Source organism: Podarcis erhardii, assembly GCF_964252035.2.
Source record: "Podarcis erhardii genome assembly, chromosome: 12".
In the NCBI taxonomy this organism is placed as follows: Eukaryota; Metazoa; Chordata; class Lepidosauria; order Squamata; family Lacertidae; genus Podarcis; species Podarcis erhardii.
In genome coordinates this window covers 17,196,891-17,218,055 of record NC_138513.1, presented here as the reverse complement: position 1 = coordinate 17,218,055, position 21,165 = coordinate 17,196,891, and the positions used below count along the sequence as shown (strand labels likewise).

The 21,165-nt window shown below is 45.6% G+C and overlaps 1 protein-coding gene across 1 annotated transcript; it reads right to left on the bottom strand.

Annotated features, from left to right (window-relative positions):
- Positions 1 to 133: 133 nt before the first annotated feature.
- On the bottom strand, positions 134 to 19,279 carry LOC309352939 (uncharacterized protein). Its single transcript, XM_081881763.1, has 8 exons — positions 18,503 to 19,279; positions 18,036 to 18,157; positions 17,276 to 17,421; positions 14,543 to 16,066; positions 6,841 to 7,661; positions 4,357 to 4,478; positions 2,680 to 2,825; positions 134 to 2,453 (listed from the first exon to the last, which is right to left on the bottom strand). Exons 1-8 carry the CDS (start codon positions 19,262 to 19,264, stop codon positions 847 to 849), a joined length of 5,250 nt encoding a protein of 1,749 aa, XP_081737889.1. The 5' UTR covers positions 19,265 to 19,279; the 3' UTR covers positions 134 to 846.
- Positions 19,280 to 21,165: the final 1,886 nt, after the last annotated feature.

Genomic DNA, 21,165 nt, shown 5'->3' with positions numbered 1-21,165 from the left:
ACACTAATGTCTCAACAAATGAAACTGACCTGTAGAAAAGGTAACTCGAAAAAAGAGACATCGCACATATTTTTGTAAACCAAGAAATCTTTTTAAAAATACAATAAAAAAGAAATAAAAAAAGAAAAGAAAATATGACACAAGCAAAACTTGATATATTGTACATTTTGGGTGCTAATATCATAGCATCACGGAGAACATAAGAGATTGTACCTTAGTAGGTCCCTACAGATCTGGGATAAGGAGGGGTACCCACTTCAATGGGTGGTATTTCCAGGCAGGTTTGAAACGTGGTTCAACTGAAAGGGGTTTTGAGGTGCTGTCAATCAGTGGAATGGTGGTGCCTGAAATATCCTAAGCAAACTGCTGCGTGCAGGGCTTTGCAACACCTGACAATAAGCTAATCATTGGGTCTTACGAAGCCTTATGAAAAGTGCTCTGTAAGACCCATGTGGGCAAAAGGGCCACCTGATGTAATTGTGATGTCAGTGGTCCTGCTCACTTTCCAAAGTTGGCCCGCAAGTGGTGGGAGAGAGAACACTGAGGAACAACAACAATAATAATAAATTTCATTTACACCTCGCCCTCCCCAGCCAAAACAGGGCTCAGAGAGGCTAATATCAAATATATGACATATTACCATAAAATCAAGCAATCAATTAAAATACATCCTACATCCTAATATCAAGTCAGAAGCAAAGTAAAATCCAATCAGATAGCGGCCTGCAAGGTAGGGATGGGGTCCTTAAATGCTCACCAGGAAGAGCCCACTCCTGTCCGCTACGTAATTAGTTCCATTATCGAACTGCTCTCATTGTAATATTGTCATGTTTACATTAGGCGGTTTCATAATACAGTATTTGTATGTGAGAAAGGAACTCCTCCAGCACTGGAGCTCTGGGCACTGACTGGAAGCTGTCTATTTGGCATTTTACTACAAAAGCCGAAGAAAGTTAAGAACACAGGAATAAAAATGAGACCGTGAACAGCCCCAAGCAAGATCACCAGAAACATTATCTTAAAAAAGGTTCTGAAGATGTAAGAAGATGCCATGGAGAGTACAATAACTCCCAAGATAGTGGAAATAGCTCCCTGCGTAACAGGGTAGCCAAGGTGGTACAAAGCATCCACAGCCTTGTCATTCACTTTGTGTTTCTCACTGGCAACAAAAGCATAGGAAATATGAGCAGAGAAGTCTACTGAAAACCCTATGCAAATTACAAGGTTGATCATGGATATGGAATCAAGATTCACATTCCAGAAGGACATGAAACCAGCTACACCGACAATAACAGAGGCAACAGCAAAGGTTACCCACAAAGAACAAAGAGGATTGGGAATGAGTAGTAAGGAAATGAGTAGCATGGCTCCAGCAGCAATCACAACATTTTGAACTGTGTTCTGAACGATCACAAGATATTGATCAAAGTAAATAAAAGCTGGATGATAAACCATTAATGGTACCTTGCAGTCCTTAGCAAGGCCTCTCAGCTCATTTAAAAGACTCCTCTCATCCACTGCAGTAGTAACATTGACTGTCTGTATGAAAAAACGTGACGCAATTATTTCTGTAGCAATAACATAAACATCCCACTTGAAGTCTGGATTAATCCCAAAAAGGGTGGCTAAATTGTCAATGAAAAGCCTACGGTCATCTATATTGAAAGACATACGTTTAGCGACATCTTGGTAAGTTCTCAACCAGGACACTGATAAATTCTTGTTGATGTAGGATGAGCTTTCTAGTGCATTCATACAGTTTTCAACATCTGCACGGACAGATGAATCCCAATAAGCTTCGCTTTCAGTAACAACCACCATAACCCTTGGGCCGTATTCTGAAAAATATTCCTTTTCCCATTCATAATACTGGATGACATAAGAATTGTCACTAGCTAGATTTCGAAGATCTATACCTTCTTGGACTTGAGTGCAGCCAAAAATACTACTACCCAAGTATATGAGATAAAGGACTACCACAAGCACCTTGGTCCAGGCGTGCATAAGGAAGGGACCGTAATACTTTCTAAAGAATCCATTCATGGGGTGTTCAGTCTCTGCTCCAGTGGACTCATCAAAAGACCCTCCTACACAACACATGTTATATGTGCAGCCCTGAGAATCCTGAGGCTCATTGTTCACTTTCATGAATGTGAGCCAGTGTCTGTTGCTTTCTTCTCGTCTCCCATTTAAAGCAAGAATGGCCCCAAGAAATGTCAGGCTATATAAGTAGCAGAACACAAAGGCTGTTCCTGTGTAGATGCAAAATGCCTGAACGGACTGGAATGGAGTTGCAATTCCAATGTAGAAGGCTAAAACGTCTGTGAGGGTCGTGATGGTAATGGACACAGCTGCTTCTCTGTAGGTGTCAGCCATTCGATCTCTGACACTGTCCTTCACTTTAGTCTTCTGCCAGCAAGACACCAGGATGAACATGTCATCAACACCAACCCCTGAAGAATGGCAAATATATAACATATTAGTTCCTATATGTCATGCGAGAAGAGAAATACAGTGATATCTTGAAACTCGAACGGCTTGGCTCCCTAAAAAAAAAGGCTCCTTAACGCTGCAAACCCGTAGATATGTAAGTGAATTTTCACCCATCATCATACTTAAATATATTAATGAAAAGCCCAATGGAGAAGTCAGGAGGAATGTGTACATTTGCTGACTTACCAAGGATAAGAAATGGCGAATTTGCAACTGTGACAACAAACGGCACCCCACAAAAGAGCAGCAATCCAAAGCTGCTGACGACAGATAAGCCTGCTGACAGCACCCCAAAAGCTGCAACCCACACTTTTGTCCGTACACAGTCCAGCCTGGAAAACAGATTAAGAAGATTCTAATTCGATTCAGAGTATCACGGTCCATGTGCTAATCCCCCCTCCCACTGAACCAAGCTAAACCTGTTAGCACCAAATGGATCGGCTATGCATGCACTGAAGCTGTGTGAAGCTTTGTTTTGAAGCTCTAAAGGTAAAGGTAAAGGTACCCCTGCCCATATGGGCCAGTCGTGTCTCTGGGGTTGCGTGCTCATCTCGCTTAAGAGGCCGGGAGCCAGCGCTGTCTGAAGACACTTCTGGGTCACGTGGCCAGCATGACGAAGCTGCTCTGGCGAGCCAGCACCAGCACCAGCGCAGCGCACGGAAACGCCGTTACCTTCCCGCTATAAAGCGGTACCTATTTATCTACTTGCACTTAGGGGTGCTTTCGAACTGCTAGGTGGGCAGGAGCTGGGACCGAACGACGGAAGCTCACCCCGCTGCAGGGATTCGAACCGCCGACCATACGATTGGCAAGTCCTAGGCACTGAGGTTTTACCCACAGCGCCACCCGCGTCCCACATTTTGAAGCTCTAGTTGCACAAAATATCTCAAAAAAGGATGCAAGCTTCCAAGCTGTTGGTAAGGCCATTGAGTCTGCATTCTTAAGATGGAATGTGGGAAAGATAGCAGACATTCAGATGAAGCTTGGTAGATCTACTACCTCCTCTTAAGCCTGCATACACATGATACCTAATAATAATAATAATTTATTATTTCTACCCCGCCCATTTGGCTGGGTTTCCCCAGCCACTCTGGGAGGCTTCCAACAGAAGGTTAAAAATACATTAAAACATCAATCATTAAAAACTTCCCTAAACAGGGCTGACTTAAGATGTCTTCTAAATGTCATATAGTTGTTTATTTCTTTGACATCTGATGGGAAGGTGTTCCACAGGATGGGTGCTACTACCGAGAAGGCCCTCTGCCTGGTTCCCTGTAACTTCGCTTCTCACAGTGAGGATACCACCAGAAGGCCCTCGGCGCTGGATCTCAGTGTCTGGACAGAGCAATGGGGGTGGAGACGCTCCTTCAGGTATCTGGGACCAAGGCCGTTTAGGGCTTTAAAGATCAGCACCAACACTTTGAATTGTGCTCAGAAATGTACTGGGGGCCAATGTAGGTCTTTCAAGACCAGTGTTATGTGGTCTTGGCGGCTGCTCCCAGTCACCGGTCTAGCTGCCACATTCTGGATTAGCTGGGAGTTTCTGGGTCACCTTCAAAGGTAGCCCCACATAGAACACGTTGCAGTAGTCCAAGCGAGAGATAACTAGAGCATGCACCACTCTGGCGAGACAGTCTGCGGGCAGGTAGGGTCTCAGCCAGTGTACCAGATGGAGCTGGTAGACAGCTGTCCTGGACTCAGAATTGACCTGCACCTCCATGCACAGCTGTGAGTCCAAAATGACTTCCAGGCTGTGCACCTGCTCCTTCAGGGGCACAGTTGCCCCATTCAGGACCAGGGAGTCCCCCATACACTCTCACAAAATGAAAAGATAAAAATTATTTCCCTTTCCTCAGCAATTACCTTGAGCATGAGATAATTGAGAAGGTTATTGTTAAGGTATATGTGATGGAAAACAAAGGGACCACTTCCTTAGTATTTTTTTCAAACTCTTCTTGTCTGGACAATGAAGTAAAATAAGCCACCTGCCATAGGGAGCGGGGGGGGGGGAGAAGAGAAGATCACATGTGAAATATTTTCTCTCTCTTAATATATAAATCTAAATGCTCACAAGAGTACAAAGACAGGGTGCAATTAGCAGAATATAAGTGGGACCTGATGTGGGAAAATGATTGCTTGTACATGAGAGCATGAGCAAAGTTCTTATTGTTACAGGGTGATTTCATAGCTAGAAGCATCCTTGGAGCATGAACAGCGCGTGAACAGCTCGTGCTGTCCTATATGATTGGCTAACGTGGCATGGCCTGATGCTCGCATGGTCTAGTGCGAAGGTCCTTATCTGCTTGCTAGAACAAATTGCTTGGCTTGTACTTTGTATCTTTCTGATTTCACACAATAAAAGCTGTGCTGCATGAGCCCTAGAGGCAGCGATATTTCGGAACCTATTATGGTGTGAGACTGATTTTTCCTTGGTTGCCGAGCTGCAACTCGACAACCTGAAATACATTTTGCAGCATGAAGTGTTCCTGTACAGGGGCCCAGGATAGCAAACAATAAAAACATCCTTAAAACAATTCCAATACAGATGTAGACTGGGAAAGATCTCTACTTGCTAAGAGCAAGGTTCTTCAGCAGGCACTTAAAAGACAGCTGATACAGCATCTGTGTAATATTCAAGCAGCGTGGAGCTGAACAATTGTCTCTTTATTTCCCCCTTTATCTGGGGGTGGGCAGGGCAGGGAACAGAAGCCGTTAGTCTTCCTGTTAGGCCTGCCAGTAAAACTAACCAAATGTTGAGGATTGTGAGGGAGAAATCCCATTTCTGATGAAAGATACATCTTCCATATATTGTTTAAATGTGCGTATTATACCCCACCTGATATTTATAATAAAATAATTGTCCAAAGGAGGCAGGATAATTAACTTTAAAACAAAGATAGCCTTTCAATAAAATGTCAGGCATTGATGTCTGGTTGGATGCTGTAGCAGAAGGCGTAAGTTCAAAGCAATGAGTTCTGTTTAATAGGGTGAGACTAACCCAAAAGGAATAAAACTTACCTGTCTGGAGCAGTTCCTTTGCTTCCCTTCTGGATTCAAAGGGGCATATTAATAGCCTTACACTGAACAGTGTTACTGGCTCCAGTAGTCAAACCACTTAATTTAAAAAGATTTTTTTAAGGGAGATAAAGGTAAAAAAAGAGAGAGAGAGACAAAAGGAAAGGGAGAAACTATTCAGGCCTGGGTAGCACAGAGAAGCAGAACTAGTTGCACTAATAACAACCCCAGCTGAGAAAACAGATACAGTACAAATTTTGCTTGGGCTTGTTAGCTAACCCTCAGTTTTAGTACGCAGTGAGGTTCTGCTTTCTGTTCTACAAAGGCTAAGTGAGCAAGTCCTTTTTTGTTTTCACTTTCGCAAAGAAGGGGGAGGGGTTCCTATGGGTGAGGAGCTGTGGGTCGGATGATATGCATTTCGAACAAATCAGACCATCACACTGACATAATCTGGAGGAGGTGTTGCTAGAGGTTAATTCAGGGCCCCAAGCTATTTGCAGTGGGGCCCAAATTCATTCCCCTTGTTCCCCCTATTTAAACATATTTTGAAAGCTTTATTTATAGCGCAGTTGGAAGTCCTGCAACGAACATTATTCTCAAGACGCCAGTCAACCACCATCAGGTCAGATCCTGATTCTCCCCATCCTATGGTCCAACTTTGACAGGTGGGTAGAGGAAATTGACAGATGGGTGGTCCTGTCAAAGTGGACCAATGGCAGTAGGGGAAGATGGTGCCCAAGTAGAATTGAAGTCCCAATGCATCAGCTGATGGGTGGTCTGCTGGGATCAGTGGTATGTGCAGCTGATCTAGCCCTATCTCTGCCTGCCCTGTGCCTGACATCACATGTGACATCAGATGTAGGGCATGTGGGCATAGTTTGGGTAAAATGGCCTTATGGGCCAAATGGTGAAGGTTGACAGGCCAAATTTGGCCCATGGGCTCAAGGTATTCTGCCCCTGATTTACATCCAAGCATGTCCAAGCAGTGCACAAGTAGTAATTCAGGAAACAGCATAAAAGGATAAAATGCATTTTTTAAACCTAGAGATTGACACAAGGCATAGTAATAATGTGCATCATTTTGAAATCATTCTTGCATTGCCATAGATGCTGTTTTCTAATTCCTGTGGTGACACACATTGTTTACTTACTAAAATTAAATGTTTGGCCGCCACTGAATGCCTCCACTTGCTGATGCAGGTGCGTTAGGCATGGGCAACCTCTGACCCTAGTAATTTGATTTCAGATCCTGTTCGCTCCAGTAAGCATGGCAGCATGCATCAGGCAGACACAGAGTCATATCGCGGCTCCATCGTGCCCGGAGACGCTTACCTGGATGGTTGCGAGGTTCAAGGATTTCACCACGCCCGGGATGCGCTCCAGAAACGTCCGGAGCCAGAGCGCGCTGTCGTTTCTGCGAGAAGCCTCCTCCTCCTGCAAGTAGTAGAAGAGGCGCAGCGCTTTGGCTGCCCGGACGGGGCGCGCCGGCCCATCCCCGGGGCCCAAGTCGAGGCCTCCCAGAAAGGGGGGCAGGAAAAGGGGGTTGGCAAGGAGCGGAGGGACGTAGAGCGGGAAGGTGAGGTGGGGCAGCAGCGCCTCGATGCGCGACCCGCCTTGCACCAAGCTGAGCAGCGGGTTGGCGCTGCTGCACTTGTGGCCGGGGCTGCTCCGCGCGCAGAGCCGGGCGAAGGGGAGCGCGGCGCCGTCGGGGCTGCGGAGCCCCCGCACCGCCTGGTCCAGCGCCAGCAGCTCGGCGAAGGCCTCCCCGGTGAGGAGCGAGCCTCCGCCGCGGGCCACGGCCAGGAGGCAGGCGAAGGAGCCCTCGGTGCTCAGCCTCTCGGCGGAGAAGCGCCGCGCGTCGTCGGTGGGGAAGTGCGCCTGCACGAAGCGCCGCTCGCCCTTGGCGGGGCCCCCGAGCGGCGTGAACTGGCCCTCGATGTCGTTGTCCTCCAGGCTGCTCAGGAACACGAAGCCGGCGCCCAAAGCGGCCGAGAGCGCCACGGGCACGAGCAGGAAGGGCCACGGGTGCGCGCCCACCTGGGCGCCCAGGGCCCGCAGCGCACGCGACAGGGGCCTCTCCACGCAGTCCGTGTGGCAGTCGAGGCGCGCCATCGCTTTTTCTCTTTCTCCTCCTCCCAGCGGCGAAGAGCGTTAAGAGAGTTCAGACCGTTATCCGAGTAAGCCAGGCGTAGGGCAGCCCGGCCCCACTTAGCACGAGTTTCTGAAACATCTCGAAAAGGGGGAACTGAGCGGGAAAAGATGGTAAAAATGGCCGCTGGGCCGTCCGGGAAACGCCCACCCGTTAACCGCCTCAGAAGTCGGTTGGGGGGAGGGAGCGAGGCGATGCTGAGGGAAACTCCCTTCAGCGAAGGCATCGGTTTCTTGGCTTCAATCTGGCTGCTATGTCTGAGGTAAACTCCCGAGAAAATCCAGAAGGAGAGGGCGCAGTGCCTTTTTAAGCCAAGATGCAATGAAAGTGATCTTTTAACCAGCAGCCCGTTTAACGGGGAATTTCCTTCTACTCGACAGTCTTTTTTCCGCAAGGGAGGGCGACCTGCGGCTCCCCACTTCTGTTTACTGTACACTCACCGCATTTCCAGTGCAGTTTTTAATTCATGTTCCCATGACATGTATTTTGTACTGCATTGTAAAATACTGCTGACTGGAGTCCTTAAGCCACTCCTAATTTATCTCTCTCCTGCCATCAAACCCTCAAACAGAAACAAATCTGACAATAATGAAGCTGTCCTGATAAGAACAGTCGAAGGAAGAAAGAGGCATGAAAAACACACTTTGGGGACGGACAACTTACCATAATTGCACTCTGAGGCAGGAATGTGAACACACCCCAAGTATAAAGAAAATTGTATTTTACTCTCAGTTTTACTTCTTATGCACATGACCTGATTGTTTAAGGAACTTGCTTGCTGCTGCATCTGCTGTTTTGATAGTATTTAGCTCCTGCTGATAAAAAAAATTAATGATGGGTGTGCCACTTGCTGAAGACCAGCTAGGATCCAGAAGAGCAAAAAGGCACAGTTCTTTAAAGCTAGCACTAAGAAGATTTCACAGAGGTTGAATGAAGCAGTTTCGGAATAAACTGTGGTGAGAAATTGCAGATTCACAAGAGTTCATGAATCTAGAAATTATTATAACTATGTGATTGCCAAGCAAGTTCTTTTAAATGCCACGGTGAAAGGCTTTAGATTTTTTTATTGTACAGAATGATGCTTGTGCCGGATTTCAGATACCACAAGAATATAAATAGATTTCCTGCTCATATGACAAACTAGTAGATATACTTAGGATGTGACATAGGCTCTGAACATACCAGATTTTTAATGTGCATGTGGCTTGCACAGCCCTGACTTTTAATTGCACTCTTTCGCAATGTTTTTCATTCACAGCTGTGGATGCGCTGCTGTTCTCTCCTACCCCCCCCAAAAAAAATTCCAGAAACCTGTGGTCCATTGTGGGCATGCCTGCAGGTGTTTGTTTCCCTGTGCTTGCAGTCACTTTATATATATATATATATATGTATATGCACGTTTTCCAAAATATCAGACATGTATTTTTTCCCTCCTTACTGTACTATCCACAGGTCAGTAAAATCTATTTACTCTTAACCGCATATCATTTATGAACAGGTTAAAAAACACTGGTTCCAATACAGATTCTTGGGGAACCTTTCTTAGTACATGACTCTCTGGACCAGCCACAATATCTCAACCTGATTTATCTCACAGCATTTTTGTGAGGATAAAATGGAGAAGAGGGGGCCATGTATGCCACACTGAGCTCCTAGGAAGAAAGGTGAGATATAAATTTAGGAATGAGTAAATCCCTCCATTGTGAGAATTGTCCATTTATTCCTCCTCTGTGCTTCCAGCTACTGATGCACAACTACTAAAATTGCCCAGGAGCCTTGGGTGAGGGACTTTGTCAAAGGCTTTTTAAATATCCCAAGTGTACAGTGCTTACTAGATAACCCTGAGGGATAGCTCAGTTGGTAGAGCATGAGGTTGTGGGTTGTAGGTTCAAGCCCCACATTGGATGAAAGATTCCTGCATTGCAAGGGGTTTGGACTAGATGAGGCATGTCCAACAGGTAGATCGTGATCTACTGTTAGATCACTGGACGTCTGTGGTAGAGACTGGCTCCTCCTAAAGCTCAACAAGTTTGGCTCTTCTAAAAAAAGCTCACCAACTTCGACCTGAACCGCAAGAAAATGGGGCTTTACTCCTCCCTAAAAAAAGCTGAACAACTTTGACCTGAACCCTCCAAAAAGGGAGTAGATCACTGCCAGTTGTTTACTTTGTGAGTAGATCGCAGTCTCTTGGGAGCTGGCCACCTCTGGACTAGATGATCCTACTGATCCCTTCCAACTCTATGATCCAAGCTTCAAGCAAGCCCCATGCACAAGCTTATTAACACTCCCAAGGAACTGTGAAAGATTAATGAGACACAACTTACTTTTGCAAAAACCATGTTGATCCTGCTTTGGAAGATTTGGGTTTGCATATTTTTGATTAACTTTAATAATGCTTTCCACCCACCAATTTACCTAGAACACACGTGAAACTAAATGGCCTACAATTTCCTGGATTCCCTCTGGATCCATTGTTTAAATTGTGTGCTACATTGGTCACTTTCAAGTTCTTAGGAATGGAGGCCAATCTTAGGAACTCGTTACATATTATTTGTTAGGTCAGCAGTTTCACATGTGAGTTCTTTAAGAACTGTCACTGTTGGGCTAAAGTGGGGGACCCCCATTCACATCCCCTTCCGGTCATGAAGTTCATGGGGTAACCTTGGGCCAGTCAGTTTGTCAGCCTAACCAACATCAGAGGGTAGGCTGGAAAGATAAAACAGTAATGTGGTGGAAATAACTACACACACCACAATGAGGAAATGTAGGTGTTGTTTTGGAAAAAACGCCCCCAAAGGTATAAAAGTAAAAAGCAGTGGAAACTAGCCCTATACCAAAATTAAATGGTATCAATAGGGTTCATGTGGAGGACAGCAAGGCTCACTTTAGATCCCCGCCCTTGAGCAATGCCTACAAGTAATTACAGTGGTACCTTGGTTCTTGAACTCAATCCGTTCTCGAAGTCTGTTCGACTTCCAAAACGTTCGCAAACCAATGTGCGGCTTCTGATTGGCCCCGGAAACAATGCCGACAGCTGAAATGGACATTTGGCTTCCAAAAAACGTTCGCAAGCCAGAACACTTCTGAGTTTGCGGCATTTGGGAGCCAAGCCATTCGGCAGCCAAGGTACCACTGTAATCCTTGCATGGACATTGGGGTGGGAGTCACTGACAAGATGTGAGGTTTTGCTCTGCTCCACGTATTAGCTCTATGAAGGTCATGCAATTTTCTGATGAGGGCTACAGTCTGCAGTGGGGTAGCCAAGATGATGCCCTCCATGTGCTGCACTTCAACTCCCTTCAGTCTCCAATTCCCATCACCCCCAGCCAGCATAGCCACTGGTCAGGGATGATGGGAACTGTAGTCCAACAAACATTGTGACTGCACTATGTTGGCTGCCCTTGGTCTCCAGAATGTGTGAAATGTCAGTGGATGAAATATTGCTTCATATGAGCTATGGAGACAAAGATGTTCTCACTCGTATTTCTCTTTGTATCATACAGTGGAAGAAAGATTCAGAGAATATCATAGGCATCAGTGCAGTTCTTACTCCATTGGCCAATTTATAAGCGTTGCTGTGCAATGGATTCTGGCGATCAGGAACCCTTCACCATCACAACAAGCATGCACTAATACTTGGAACAATGTTTGCTGGGACTGGGACAGATTTGTCCGCAAGTCCAACATGGTGGCTATGGGGGATGGCTATGGTTCAGTGGCAGAACATGTATATTGCATGCAGAACGTCCCAGGTTCAATCCCCAACTGGGAGAAAACAGTGTCTGAAAATTTGGGAAGCCACTGTCAATCAGTGTAGACAATACTGAGACAGATGGGCCAATGGTCTGACTCAATAAAAGGCAGCTCCCTATGTTCCTATGACCAATGTTTTTCATATGTACATTCAATGGTTTTACTTATAATTACAGTATTATATATTTATTTATACCCCACCTTTTTTCCTGATGGGACTGAAGGCGGCTTACATGTAAAAAGGAAACACTAAAGAAAACAATTAAACATTGTTAGAAGTAAAACTACACACATATATAAAATCTATTAAAACCACACAAATAATTACAATAAAAACAGCATGGCACCAGCCCTCTCATCAAAAGCAGGCAGTTCCCAAAAGAACAAAAGCTTTCACCTGCTGGCGGAAGGACAACAAGGAGGGAGCCAGTCTAACGTCTCTAGGGAAGGAGTTCCAAAGTCTGGGAACAGAAGACCTTTTCCCTATCAAGTGTGCCTGGGAAGGTGGCAGGACTGAGAGAAGGGCTTCTCCCAAAGATGTCAACATCCAGGCAGGTTTATATGAGGGAATATGGTCTTTCAGATAGCTTGGACTAAAGCTGTGTAGGGCTTTAAAAGTCATAACCAGTACTTTGAATTGTGCAAAGAAGTCATGTGCTCTCCGGTCTATGATTTGGCTGCAGCTTTTCGAGCCAGTTGAAGTTTCTGAGCACTTTTCAAAGACACCCCACATAAAGTGAGTTATGGCGTTTTCATTTAAATGCTAAATAGCATGGGGGCAGAATAGAACCCTGAAGGACCCCATAAGCCAAGGATGGCCAAACTTGGCCCTCCAGATGTTTTGAGACTACAATTCCCATCATCCCTAGCTAACAGGACCAGTGGTCAGGGATGATGGGAATTGTAGCCCCAAAACATCTAGAGGGCCAAGTATGGCCATGCCTGCCATAGGCCAACAGCCAAGATGTTGAACAGGAGTCCCCCAGCACCACCTCCTGGGTTTACCCATCCAGGAAGGGCAGTGCCACTGTAAAGCAGGACCTCCAAGTCCCAGCACAGAGAGATACCATAGTCCAGAGCTTTCCAAACTTTGCACGTTGGTGATACTTTTTGGACATGCATCAATTTGCAAGACAGTAATTCAGTTTTACTAGCAAACCGTAGGTTAAACTAACCCCTTTCTAGCCCTGGCAGGAGCGTGGGGAGTGTTCGCGTGACACACCTACACACTGCAGCCAACACACTAATGTGTTGCAACGCACATTTTGGAAAGCTCTGCCATAGCTGATGGTATCAAAAGCTGCAGAGACATCAAGAAGAACTAAAAGATCTAGCACGCGGTAGCTCTCACATTTTCAAGGATCCTGTCCACATCCTCGGGCTGTAGAGTTTGAAAAGTCCAAAGCAGAGTCCAAAGTTACATCCACTGGACCTGTATCAACTACAGTATCCGAATCTGAATAAATGTGAGAGGTTTTGTCAACAAAGTGTTGAGCAAATTGTACACAGTGGTCACATGGACCAGAGTGTAAAAGACCCTGGACCACTTGAAACAGCTCTGCTGGATGGCTTGTTGCTGATGTAATGGAGCCAGAGAAAAAAGATTTAATGGACGTTTGTCAGCGATGCATGAGCTTCTCGTTAAGGAACCCTACCAAACTTACAACAAACTTCATAGTTCCACAGAATGTGAATTGAAAACCATTTCAAAAGCTACTTGCGTGACTAGCACAACTGTATTCTAGGTCAGGGGTCAGCAACCTTTTCCAGCTATGGGCTGGTCCATCGTCTCTCAGACCATGTGGTAGGCAGGACTATATTTTGAAAAAAACCACAACCAAAAACAAAAACAAATTCCTATGCCCCACAAATAACCAGGAGGTGCATTTAAAATAAAAGCACACATTCTACTCATGTAAAAACATACTGATTCCTGAACCGTCCGCGGCCGGATTGAGAAGGCAATCTGGCCCACGAGCCTTATGTTGCCTACCCCTGTTCTAGGTGGTATTTACAACTGCGTATGCCAAACTATTGTAAAAGGAGTGAGGGAAATGGACTGTGATTTTCCAGTGGCAAAATAAAACAGTTTGAGTATTACAAAAATACAATATATTTGAACGGAAGCAGTATCTTAAAACAAATGGCTGTAACAAATTTGTAAAATTTGCATTTATAATGCTGACCTCTGCTGATTCCCCACCCCCCAGAAAACATTTGTCATCAACGTCACCAGCCAGATTAACAGACTGATCCTAAAGATAGTGTAAGTTGTAGCTGAACTGGTGCACAGGGCAACACACAGCAATATAGCTGTCAAGTTACTCAGAAGCCTTGTTCCATCTTGAGATGAAGCACAAAACTGAACTTTATTTTCCTGTTCAGTCTAGTCTTCTTCCACAGTGCCATCTAGTGACACTTGTGTTCAAACAGCTAACTCCTCGCCCTCCCTGAAGTTAGCACAGAAAAGTAAACACAATAAATAAATAAACTGAATTATTTTAATAGTATACATTACAATTTTTGATGGTCTGGAGAGATCACCTCAGCTTTCAACTTCATTATGTCCTGTTGACAGTCAGCCCTGTTTCACATGAGAATTGCCCCTCAGTGCTTTTAAGGGTTGAATCTACGGCACCGATTTCAGATCTTCTCTTTTGACAAACCTCACATCAACGATCCTGTTTTCTTTACCGATGATGATGAAGTCTGAACTGGGGGGGCACTCCAGAATACAAACTCTCCCATTTAAAAAGGGTTTACACGAATACTATGAGAGCCCAGATCGTATGAGATTTGGGCCTGGACTTAATTTGCCTCATACAGGGACCCACACTGCAACCAGCTAGACTTCTCCCTTTGCCACACTGCACCCCCTTATCTAGGTGCCTGCCATGGCTCTGAACCCAAGGCACAGCTGGGATACCAACACAAAAGAGGAGAAGCAAAGTGCTTCTGTAAAGGCAACCGTCACAGCATGTTGTTAAGCTCCTTACAGGCCCCCAAACCATCTTTATCCCATTCTACTCTTATCTGGGGCGCACCATTGCTATGATGTCTGAACCATGCCATCACAAACAGGCAGGTAGTGTTTTTGGAGTCTGCAGATGAACCTAAACAGTTGATTTTAAGGAATAATATCCCCAAAAAAGAATGTTAAAAACACAGGAATAAAAACGAGACCGTGAACAAGTCCCAACACAATAACCAGAAACATTATCTTAAAAAAAGTTCTAAAGATGTAAGTGGATGACATGGACAGCACCAGGATACCGGCAATGGTGGAAACAGCACCCTGTAGGACAGGGTAACCAAGGCGGTAGAGAGATTCCACTGCCTTGTCATTCACTCTGGGTTCCTCACTGGCAATGAAGGCATAGGAAATATGGGCTGAGAAGTCTACTGAAAACCCTATGCAGATGACAAGGCTGATCATGGATATGGAGTCAAGGCTCACATTCCAAAAGGCCATGAAACCAGACACACCAACAATAACAGAGGTAATAGCAAAGGTTACCCACAGGGAGCAAAGAGGATTGGGGATGAGCAGCAAGGAAGTAATTAACATGGCACCAGCAGCGCTCAAAACACTATGAATGGTGTTCTTAATTATTACATTGTATTGATCAAAGTATATAAAAGCTGGATGATAAACCATCAGTGGTAACTTACAGTCCTCTGCAAGCTGTCTGAACTGGTTTAAAAGTTCCTTCTTCTTCTCTACATTGGTAATATTGATGGTCTGTACGAAAAATCGTGACACTGGAATTTCCATAGCACTAACATTAACATCCCACTCAGATTCTGGATGTACTCTAAACAGGGCTGATAAATTGCCAATAAATGAATTTCGGTCATTTAAATTTGAAGAAATGCCTTTTGCAACAGTTTGGTAAGTTCTCAACCATGACTCTGAAAGATCCTTGTCCACATAGGATAGATTTTCCATTGATTGCATGCAGTTCTCAAGATCTGCACGGACAGATGAATTCCAATACGGTATGCTTTCCGTAACGGTAACCATGACCCTGGGGCCATACTCAGAAAAATATTTTTCTTCCAGGTCATAATACGGAATGACATAAGAACGATCTACAGCTAGATTTCGGACATTTATTCCTTCTTTAAGTTGTCCGCACCCATAACTACTACTTACCAGGTATGCCAGATACAGGACTGTCACAAACAACTTGGTCCAGGTGTGCATCAGGAAGGGGCCATAGTAATTTTTAAAGAAGCCATTCATGGGATGCTCAATCTCTGCTCCAGTGGACTCATCAATAAACCCTCCTATACAGCACCTGTTATACATAGGGCTCTTCGAATCTTGAGGCTTATCCATCACTTTCTGGAATGTTAGCCAATGCCTGTTGCTTTCTTCTCTTCGGCCATTAAGAGCAATAATTGCCCCAAGGAAAGTCAGGTTGTAGATGTAGCAGAACACAAAGGCTGTGCCTGTATACAAGCAAAATGACCGAATGGACATGAAGGAACTTTCAATTCCAATGTAGAAGGCTAAAACGTCGGTAAGTGTTGTGATGGTAACGGAGACAGCTGCATCTGCGTAGGTGTCAGCCATCCGATCTTTGACACTCTTCTTCACTTGAGTCTTCTGCCAGCAGGACACCAGGATGAACATGTCATCAACACCAACCCCTGAAGAACAGGAACTATTGATCATGCCAGTTGCAAACATGCCACAGGAGAAACATGTGAATATATAGATATATACAAGAGGAACACACCTAGTCATTTTTTATTTACAGATTAGTAAGTTATATTAATATTGCAATTCTATATATAAAACAGAGAGCCCTGTGATGCCTTAATAACAAAAGACTTCCGTTGGAGACAATGGCAAGCTTTCCCTCAGACTTCACTGTAGTTATGGACAGGATGCCATGAGCTAGACAGAGACATCCAGCCTGTGTTCTACCAGTTCCCCACTCTGGTGCACACAACTGGAACCTTACAGTGCAATACTATACCTCTCTACTCAAAAGTAAAGGTAAAGGGACCCCTGACCATTAGGTCCAGTCGTGGCTGACTCTGGGGTTCTGGTGCTCATCTCGCTTTATTGGCCAAGGGAGCCGGTGTACAGCTTCTGGGTCATGTGGTCAGCATGACTAAGCCGCTTCTGGCGAACCAGAGCAGCGCACGGAAACGCCGTTTACCTTCCCGTCGGAGCGGTACCTATTTATCTACTTGCACTCTGACGGGCTTTTGAACTGCTAGGTTGGTAGGAGCAGGGACCGAACAACGGGAGCTCAACCCATTACAGGGATTCGAACCACCGACCTTCTGATCGGCAAATCCTAGGCTCCGTGGTTTAACCCACAGCCCCACCTACTCAAAAGTAAGTCTCACTAAATTCAATGCAGCTTACTCCCAAGTAAGTGGGTATAGCTGATCATAGTGCAGATCATAGAATTGGAAGGGACCCTGAGGTTCATCTAGTTCAAGACCCTGCAATGCAGGAATATGCAGCTGTTCCGTAGCCTAAGAAGATTAACCATGACAGAGCACCATAGAGCAGAGCTTTCCAAACTGTGTGTCGCGACATGTTAGTGTGTTGGCTACAGTGTGCTGTGCAAACGCTCCCAGTGCTCCTCTAGGGACTGGAAAAGGGGTTAGTTCAACCTACGGTTTGCTAGTCAAACTGAATTACTGTGTCACGAAATGACACATGTCTAAAAATTGTGTTACAAGTATGAAAAGTTTGGAAAGCTCTGCCATAGAGAAACTAGAATTCTTAGCACAGTTCAGGAAAATAATAGATGGGTGAAAGTTCTCTTTCATATTTAGATATTCTCATCAAAAGCCCACTGGATAGAGCATGAGGAATGCATACATTTGCCCACTTACCAAGTATAAGAAAGGGTGAATTTGCAGCCGTGATAACAAATGGCATTCCACAAAACAGCAGTAATCCAAAGCTGCTGACGACAGATAATCCTGCTGACATCACCCCAAAAAATGAAACCCAAATTTTTGTCCGTACACAATCCATCCTGTAAAGCAGATAAAGAAGAACATGTCTAGATTCAGAGTTTCAATGTGTATGTGCCAATTTACGCCCTTTGAGAAATGGAAACTGGCAGAGGTATCAGTACTGGATTACCCAATAGGCAGACTAAGCATGTGATCAAAAGCCACTCTAGGTAGTGATAACAGCGTCTCTTCAGTCTATGTGTGGGCTTTGCTCTGTTTACACTGTAGAAACTTGACCAGTAGACACCCAAAAAGCATGGAAAACAGATTTAAAAGCATCTAGTGGAATGTGGCATTCCATGGTACATGTGCCAATTTGCTCCCTCCTGCGCATTAAAGATTTGCCCATGTTGAAAAAGAGGGATGTTCCCTGCAGAGCCGTAGCTAGGTGATCTTGCGCCCCTGACAGAACCATCCAGATTGCACTCCTTAACCATGGACAAATTAGCTCTTCTTTCCGCCTCTCTCCAACGCCCCCTTCCACCCATTCAATTCACCCTTTATTTAAAACCATTTCTTATAAGGCAATAATCAATATTTATATTTATGGACACATTTTTAGCCTATTTTGCACCACCCCTAGCTACGGCCCTGGTTCCCTCCCTCTCCCAAGAATTATGGGGTGAGAAGTTACCTTGCACATGATACAATTGTAAAGACTATTGTTAAAAAATACGCGATAGTGGCCAATGGGATCACTTTGCCAGTAAGTTTTTCCAGTTCTTCTTTTTTTGATACTGAGGAAATATAGAATACCTGTCAGGTTAGGGGTGGGGAAAGAAGGAAGAACATAGAGTGTTAAACAATCTGTCTCTTAATTTATAGCTTAATGTTCTCAAGGGCTAAGAAGACAGGCTAAGAATAATCATAAAATGAATAGTTATTATTATTGCTTGTTCCTTCATAGTATTTTTTTTTTTAGTGTGATTACTGATGAGCTCCAAAACATGGCAACTTAATTCCAAATTAAAGCGTGTTGCATGGCGATCTAAAATAATAATAATAAAAAATTCACTTGCCCACTTTTCCCAAGATGAGTTTCATTTCAGAGTACCCTCCTACAAGTGTCAATTTAGGAGCGGCTGGAAGAAAGCCACTTACCCGGATGAATTTGAACTTTAAGGAGTCCAGCACGCCGGGGATGCGCTTCAGAAAGGCCTTCAGCCAGATCTTGCTGGCCTCGCGCCTCGAAGACACGTCATTCTGCAAGAAATAGATGAGGCGCATCGCTTTGGCCGCGCGCAAGGGGCGCACCGGGCCGACTCCGGGAAGCAGCTTCTCCCCACCCAGGAAGGGGCCGAGGAAAAGGCCGCCTTCGGCGATGGGGAAAGTCAGGGTAGGCAGCAGCGCCTCGATCCTGCCCGGGTCGCCTTGCACGGCGCTGAGCAGCGGGTTGGGGCTGCTGCACGTGGCGTTCCCAACGCGCGCGCAAAGGCTGTCGAAGGAGACGCCGCCGATGGCGATCCTCCGGAAAGCGGCGTCCAGGGCCAGCAGCTCGGCGAAGGCCTCCCGGGTGAGGAGCGAGTCCCCGTCGGCCACGGCGATGAAGGAGGCGAAGGAGCCCTCGGTGCTCAGCCTCTGCGGGGAGAAGCGCGCGGCGTCGTCCGTCGGGAAGTGCGCCAGGACGAAACGGCGCTCCGCCTTGGCGGGGCCTCCGATGGGCGTGTACATGCCTTCGAGGTCGCCGAGGTCGTTGCTGGGCAGGTACTTGAAGCCGGCGCCCAGCCCGCCCGTCAGCGCCAAGGGCACGAGCAGGAAGGGCCACGGGTGCGCGCCCACCAAGCCGCCCAAGTCCCGCAGCATGCGCGACAGGGGCCGTTCCACGCAGTCCGTGTGCAAGCGGCGCAGTCCCCGGGCCGCCATCGCCTGCCTGCTCCTTTCCCCGTCGAGACAGCCGCTTGCGGCGTCGGGGCCGGCTGCTCCCGTCGCAGGGTGGGCGTCGCCATCCGTTGCCGGGCGGACGTTATTTCTCCTGACGTGGCTGCGTTCCACGCGCCCGCCGCCGTGGCCTCCAGCTCGGACGCCCAAGGCGCTGCGGGCGTCGCGTCAGAGGGAAGCGGCGCTGGCCCTCGGCTGCCTTTCCTCGGGCAATGCCAGGGCCGGATTTAGGTTTGACGAGGCCCTAAGCTACTGAAGGGGCCCTTTCTATGCCCTTTGCCAGCAACAAATTGCCGCTGTTTCTTGTGTGGAATATATGCTATATGGTAATTTACGGACCTAATAGGTATCTAAAGCCATTTGCACATGTTGCCATGCAACCAGACCATGCAGAATGTAGGCACCCTATATATGGAAATGAGCAAACCAGTGATATTTTAGGGAGCAGGCTAGCAGGCAGGGCTCATTACAGTCATACCTCATGTTACGTTTGCTTCATGATACGTTTTTTCAGGTTGCGTCTCGCAGTGACCCAGAAGTACCGGAAAGGGTTACTTCCGGGTTTCGCCGTATGCGCAGACGCACAAAATGACATCATGCGCAGAAGCGGCGAATCCCAACCCGCACGTGCCGCTGCGGGTTGCGTTCTGCTCATGTTGCGGACGGAGCTCCAGAATGGATCCTGTTCGCAACCAGAGGTACCACTGTACTTGCATCATAGGAGCCTACACAACACAAAACACTGTTGCTGTATGTAGGTTTTATTTTGTTTTTTATCTTGTATTTTGGAAATGTACATCCAGGTTTTTTCCCTTTAAATTTTCTGGGGGCCTCCAAGAGAGAGGGGCCCTAAGCTACATGAATCTGGCACTAGGGAATGCCCACCTTTTGGCCAAACAAATCTTTTGTACTGTTGGAAATGGTGAAAATATTTGCAGAGGCGATACCAGCAATGTATATTTCCATCCCCCAAGCACAGTTACGTGCACGATGCGAGTCAACGGTATAAAGCTTGGTATAAAGTGAGCGGTATAAAGCTTGGGATGTAAAGTGCTGAGGGGTCAAAGATGTGGTTTAATAAAGAAGATTTACTTTTAGCAGGTATGTTGGTGACAACCACAGTGAAATAGGAATAGTGTGTTTACACCTTTGGGCCGATAACATGCCTCTGCTTTTGGTAGGGTGTTCGTCCTGGAATGACAAAAAATTAAAAGGAAAAGTACTACAGAGGTAATTAAAACACACCAGTTGAGAGAAGGACTTGACTATTGGTCTGATTTGATACACTGGGCAAAATATATTGGATATAATATACAACTTAACTTGTGGGGAAAGTTGCGGAAAGAGGGTTTAAAATTTACGGCTTGTGCGCTGAAAGAGAACTATATGAAAATGATGTACCTTTGGTATTTGACTCCTAGAAGATTAGCAAAAATGTATAAAAACACTTCCAATTTATGCTGGAAGTGTAAGGAAAAAGAAGGCACGTTTTACCACATGTGGTGGGCATGCAAATTGGCAAAAAAATTCTGCGAAATAATATATAATGAACTGAAGAAATGTTTAAGACAAACTTTGCCAAAAACCCCCTCAGAATCTTTCTTATTGTGAATAATAGGAGAAATAACAAAGGACTTTAAAAGGTTGTTTATGTATGTGACAACAGCTGCAAGAATGCTTTTTGTCCAGAAATGGAAAGAAGAGAAGGTCCCAACCAAAGAGGAATGGAAAACCATTATGATGGACTATACCAAAATGGCAAAAATGACCATGAAGATCAGACACTAAGATGACAAGAAATTCAGCAAAGAGTGAGAATTTTTTTTAGAGTACCTTAAAGATCATTGTAGATGATTTTAAAACGTTAGCAGGATTATTATAACACT